This window comes from Microtus ochrogaster, chromosome 4 (genome assembly GCF_000317375.1).
Source record: "Microtus ochrogaster isolate Prairie Vole_2 chromosome 4, MicOch1.0, whole genome shotgun sequence".
In the NCBI taxonomy this organism is placed as follows: domain Eukaryota; kingdom Metazoa; phylum Chordata; class Mammalia; order Rodentia; family Cricetidae; genus Microtus; species Microtus ochrogaster.
This window is the reverse complement of record NC_022011.1, coordinates 52,610,598-52,614,713: the sequence shown is the minus strand read 5'-3', so window position 1 is coordinate 52,614,713 and position 4,116 is coordinate 52,610,598. Positions and strand designations below refer to the sequence as shown.

General features: G+C 42.7%; 1 protein-coding gene across 5 annotated transcripts in view; it reads right to left on the bottom strand.

The window, feature by feature from the left end:
* Nucleotides 1-4,116, bottom strand: part of Ehmt1 (euchromatic histone lysine methyltransferase 1) — a 168,905-nt gene that overhangs the window by 65,000 nt on the left and 99,789 nt on the right. For all 5 annotated transcript variants that reach the window (XM_026778400.1, XM_026778412.1, XM_013346039.2 and 2 more), the window contains exons 7-8: nucleotides 3,002-3,079; nucleotides 1,352-1,472 (exon numbers count right to left, since the gene is read on the bottom strand). In XM_026778400.1, the coding sequence (XP_026634201.1) occupies nucleotides 1,352-1,472; nucleotides 3,002-3,079 (199 nt within the window). The remainder of the gene's footprint in view (nucleotides 1-1,351; nucleotides 1,473-3,001; nucleotides 3,080-4,116) is intronic.

Below are 4,116 nucleotides of genomic sequence, written 5' to 3'. Positions count from 1 at the left end.
AGAAATCCTGTGTCGAGAAAAAAAAAAAATCATAAATTTGACTTCAATGAAAACTTTCACTATCTCTTCTTACCTTATCTTTCGTACTGTTACAAAAATGAAAAGCAAGCCACAGGCTAGGAACAAAACATGCAAAATTTCATCTGATTGAAATTCTCAGTGAGAAGATAAATGACCTAAATATAAAAGTGAATGAAAAACACAAATACACACTTGACAAAAGAAATAACACGCAAGCTAAGAAAGCTCCATCTCATTACTGACCTGGTAAAAACAAACTGAAGCTACTAAGGAACACTACGGCACACCCTCTGGAGCCAAGAAGTTATACAGACTCCAACAAGCAAAGGTAAGGACAGAGAGGACTTAAGCCCCAAGTACTGTGCTGGTGATGTACAAGGGGACCCAAGCTAAACAATGGTTTGGTAGTTTTCCAAAGATTGAGCACACCATATGCAACTGTGTTAGGCCAGCCAGAAAGATGTGAAACACCTGTGCTTCATTCAGACATTCCTATCAGCTTTCTTTCTGAGAGCCTAACCCAGCAGAGACCAGCGTCCACCAGCAAGAAAATGACTAATAAGTGACAGCACCCCACACAGTTGGTACACTGCTCAGAAGGCAAAAACAAATTGCTGTGGACAGGTCCAAGAGGAGGGTGCTCAAAAGAATTATCTCAAAAGTGACAGAGCAGGGGGAAAAGGACTGTATATTGAGCAACTCCATTCACAGGATTCTACTAGAATATCAACAAAACAGAAAGGCAAGGGCTTCCTGGGAATGCGGAGGTGGTCACAGGCTAAGGGAAGGCTACCTAGCAGCAGGGTTAGGGACACATAGAGGGTGAAAACAATAGTGAACTGCTCCTGGTGAGAGTTCTATAATTTGTATACATTCCACTCTATGCTAGGCACAACTCAACAAAGCTATACAATGAACCTGAGCACACTAATCCTTTGTCCCTCTGATCTGAAGGACATGTTCTTGATCTCACCTTAACAAACTACTATTAAGGACTATGGATAAGTAATAAACCACTCAGGCCACAGAGGCAGCAGGAATCATCAGACTTCCTTCTTCCATATGGTACAGGAAAAGTCCAGGCACTAGTCCCGTGCAGGTGACAAACTATCCATGGCGGCTTAGTGCTCGGTAATGAAGCCAGATCAACTAGGTTTATTAGAAAGAGATTACCTGAGGATTGCTTAAGTTTCTCTAAAGAAGTCACTTCAAACACTTTTTACAGGAGATCCTCTTTCTGAGTGAAATCCTTCAAATAGACCAGCCCAGACGACCTTCCTACTGACACACCATACATAGCTTGCAAAGGCCCCAGCTCCACTGTGCTCACCAAGCATGCTGCTTGGCTTCTTTCTACTTCTCCGCCTCCTTTTCCGAGCAGGCTTGATCCAGGGGCTGTCAGTCTTCCCTCTCCTCTTGAGAAATTTCTTCTTGATACTGGATTCAGAACTCTGGAGGACCAAAGGGCATGCACATCAAAGGCAAAGCAGGGGGAGCTCCTGAGAGCAAAAAGGACTATGAGTTGTTTGCCTCAAAAATCAAATAGTTGTTGTATCTCGATTCTTCCTCTAAAAGATTCATTTCACTTTTGGACACATTTCCAGGTTATATTCTAAAGATACATATGCTGTTCCAAAGCATCTCACTAAGCCCAATCCTTTTAGAACTAACAAGATAAAACTAAAATACAATTTGTAAGTTTTACATCAGTTTGGCACACTATAAAAGAATAAACTGGAAATTTCTACTCAGGACTAAGCAGAAAAGCTCAATAAGTAATCTACTTTTCATTATACATATCCACTCATTTTGATCAAGAAGGAACAAAGCTCAAAGTGCCCTAGAATCCACACAGGCACATGCTACATGGATAACAAGAAAGAAGTATAATCAATTTATAACAATACAGAGGTTGCACATCTGTTCCCATGTTGCAAGTGTAGAAAGAACATCTAACAACCACAAATCACAACAGACCTACAGCACAAATTCTAGTGCCAGGAGATGCTAGAAAAAGGTCACATGAAGACAGCACATGGGTTTCTCAAACCTACTTTCCAAAGACATATATAGACACACTGAGGATACTATACTGATACCCAGGAAGAGTCACGTGGCACAGCATGCCAAGTAATCCCAATTATATGGAAGTATGTCCACCTGCCCAAGCCGTGGGTTGGTTGTGTGGGTCTACGTCAGTCACTCCAGCAAATTTGTTGAGGAACATCTCCAACACACATGCTTATATTATAAAGGTCCCTACAAACAACCCCTCATTCCACCCTATGTTTCATACAGAAAAGCTTTTGGAAAAACTTCAACGAGCACTGCTAAGTTTCTACTGTCTCGATCATGCTATAGGACCCCAGGAAATAATGTTCCATCACCAACCCAAGAATCCTATGTGTGTCTTCCTTGCCTTCACCACAGCAGTCTGACACAGGGAACACTTTCTCTCCCTCTTCAATTTTTGATTCATTACTTTATTATCTTACACAGATAACGTTTCCCTCAAGCTCACAAGCTTCTTATCTCCTCTGCTCAGTATTCCCACGTAGGTGGGCTACTTCACAGATGGGTGGGCTATTCAATTCCAGGGATACACCTATTTCAAACCTACCCAGCTCCTACAAATACGCAGATTCTACGTGACAGGTAAGGAACTCTACCTCAACATAGCTCAAGTCCAACAGCTTCTCAGCAGCCAACACAGCACAATTCACCACTGGTATGAATAACCAGAAATATAGAACCATACCCTTCCCTCAGAACCAAACACAGCCCTAGGAATGTCTGACGTGTTATTGGATCTCAACAACCAGATTATCACACTTGCTCTACCTGTGCCTGAACTACAACACTAAGTGACCTCTTCCCTTCAGACAAGACCCCTGGATACCCTGTGACTTTCAGCATACACAGGAGGTGGTAACAGTGACTTCATCTGAATCATATGAACATAAAATACATGTCAGATTACCAGGTCAGACTCATCTCCACCATCTTCATCCTCCCCTGTGTCAGGTGACTCCTGCTCTTCCTCGGAATCTCCATCCATCTGATTATGGCATAGGACAGGGAGAAAACCAAATAAAAAACAAAAACGAATTAGATTTTTTAGTAGAATACAAATGAATGCAAAACAAATGTTTTAAAAAAAACCTGGCAGATATACGTGGAAGGATCCTCATTGTCTGTCCCATTATAAAGACAAGTTACCTGGCTGGCTTTGCCCAGGGAGTTTCCAGAGAACAAGATACCATGAGTTTCTATTCCCACTCTCTGTTAAGATACTACATAGCATGCCGGGCGGTGGTGGTGCACACCTTTAATCCCAGTACTCGGGAGGCAGAGGCAGGCGGATCTCTGTGAGTTCGAGGCCAGCCTGGTCTACAAAGGGAGTTCCAGGACAGGCTCCAAAGCTACAGAGAAACCCAGTCTCGAAAAAAAAAAAAGAAAAGAAAAAAAGATACTACATAGCAAACGGACCCACTCTGATGACTACAAAATTCATCAACTGCATGCAAGACATGCCATATATATGTAAAAAGTGGCAAAATGCACACACAAGCACATGGGCACACACATACAGAGACAGAGAGAAAGAGTATATTCTGAAGGGCTATATAAAATAATACACAATCAAACCTACCTCTAATCGCCCAAGAGTAGTCTAGTCCCTAAAGCCGTAAGTGCTATGTTACCTGGCCACTTCCAGCCACACTGAGCCCATGCCTAAACCTGTTTCCATGCTGGACACACTTCAGTGACTCTTTTCTAATTACAGACAAGTTCTAGAATCATTTCTATATCAAAACACCAAAGACAACTTGTTTTTCATACTGTATTCATCATTCCTGTCTATACTGTCAGTACATGAATACAGTGTCCACTTGCCACAGACCCACTCACTGCAAGACAGGGCTATGGTCTGACTCTGTAGGATGCACTCCAGAATAGTCCACTTCTTTCTGATGTTCCCAGCTCAACAAAACCTACAGGGGAGCCAGGCGGTGGTGGCGCACACCTTTAATCCCAGCACTTGGGAGGCAGAGTCAGGTGGATCTCTGTGAGTTCGAGACCAGCCTGGTCTAC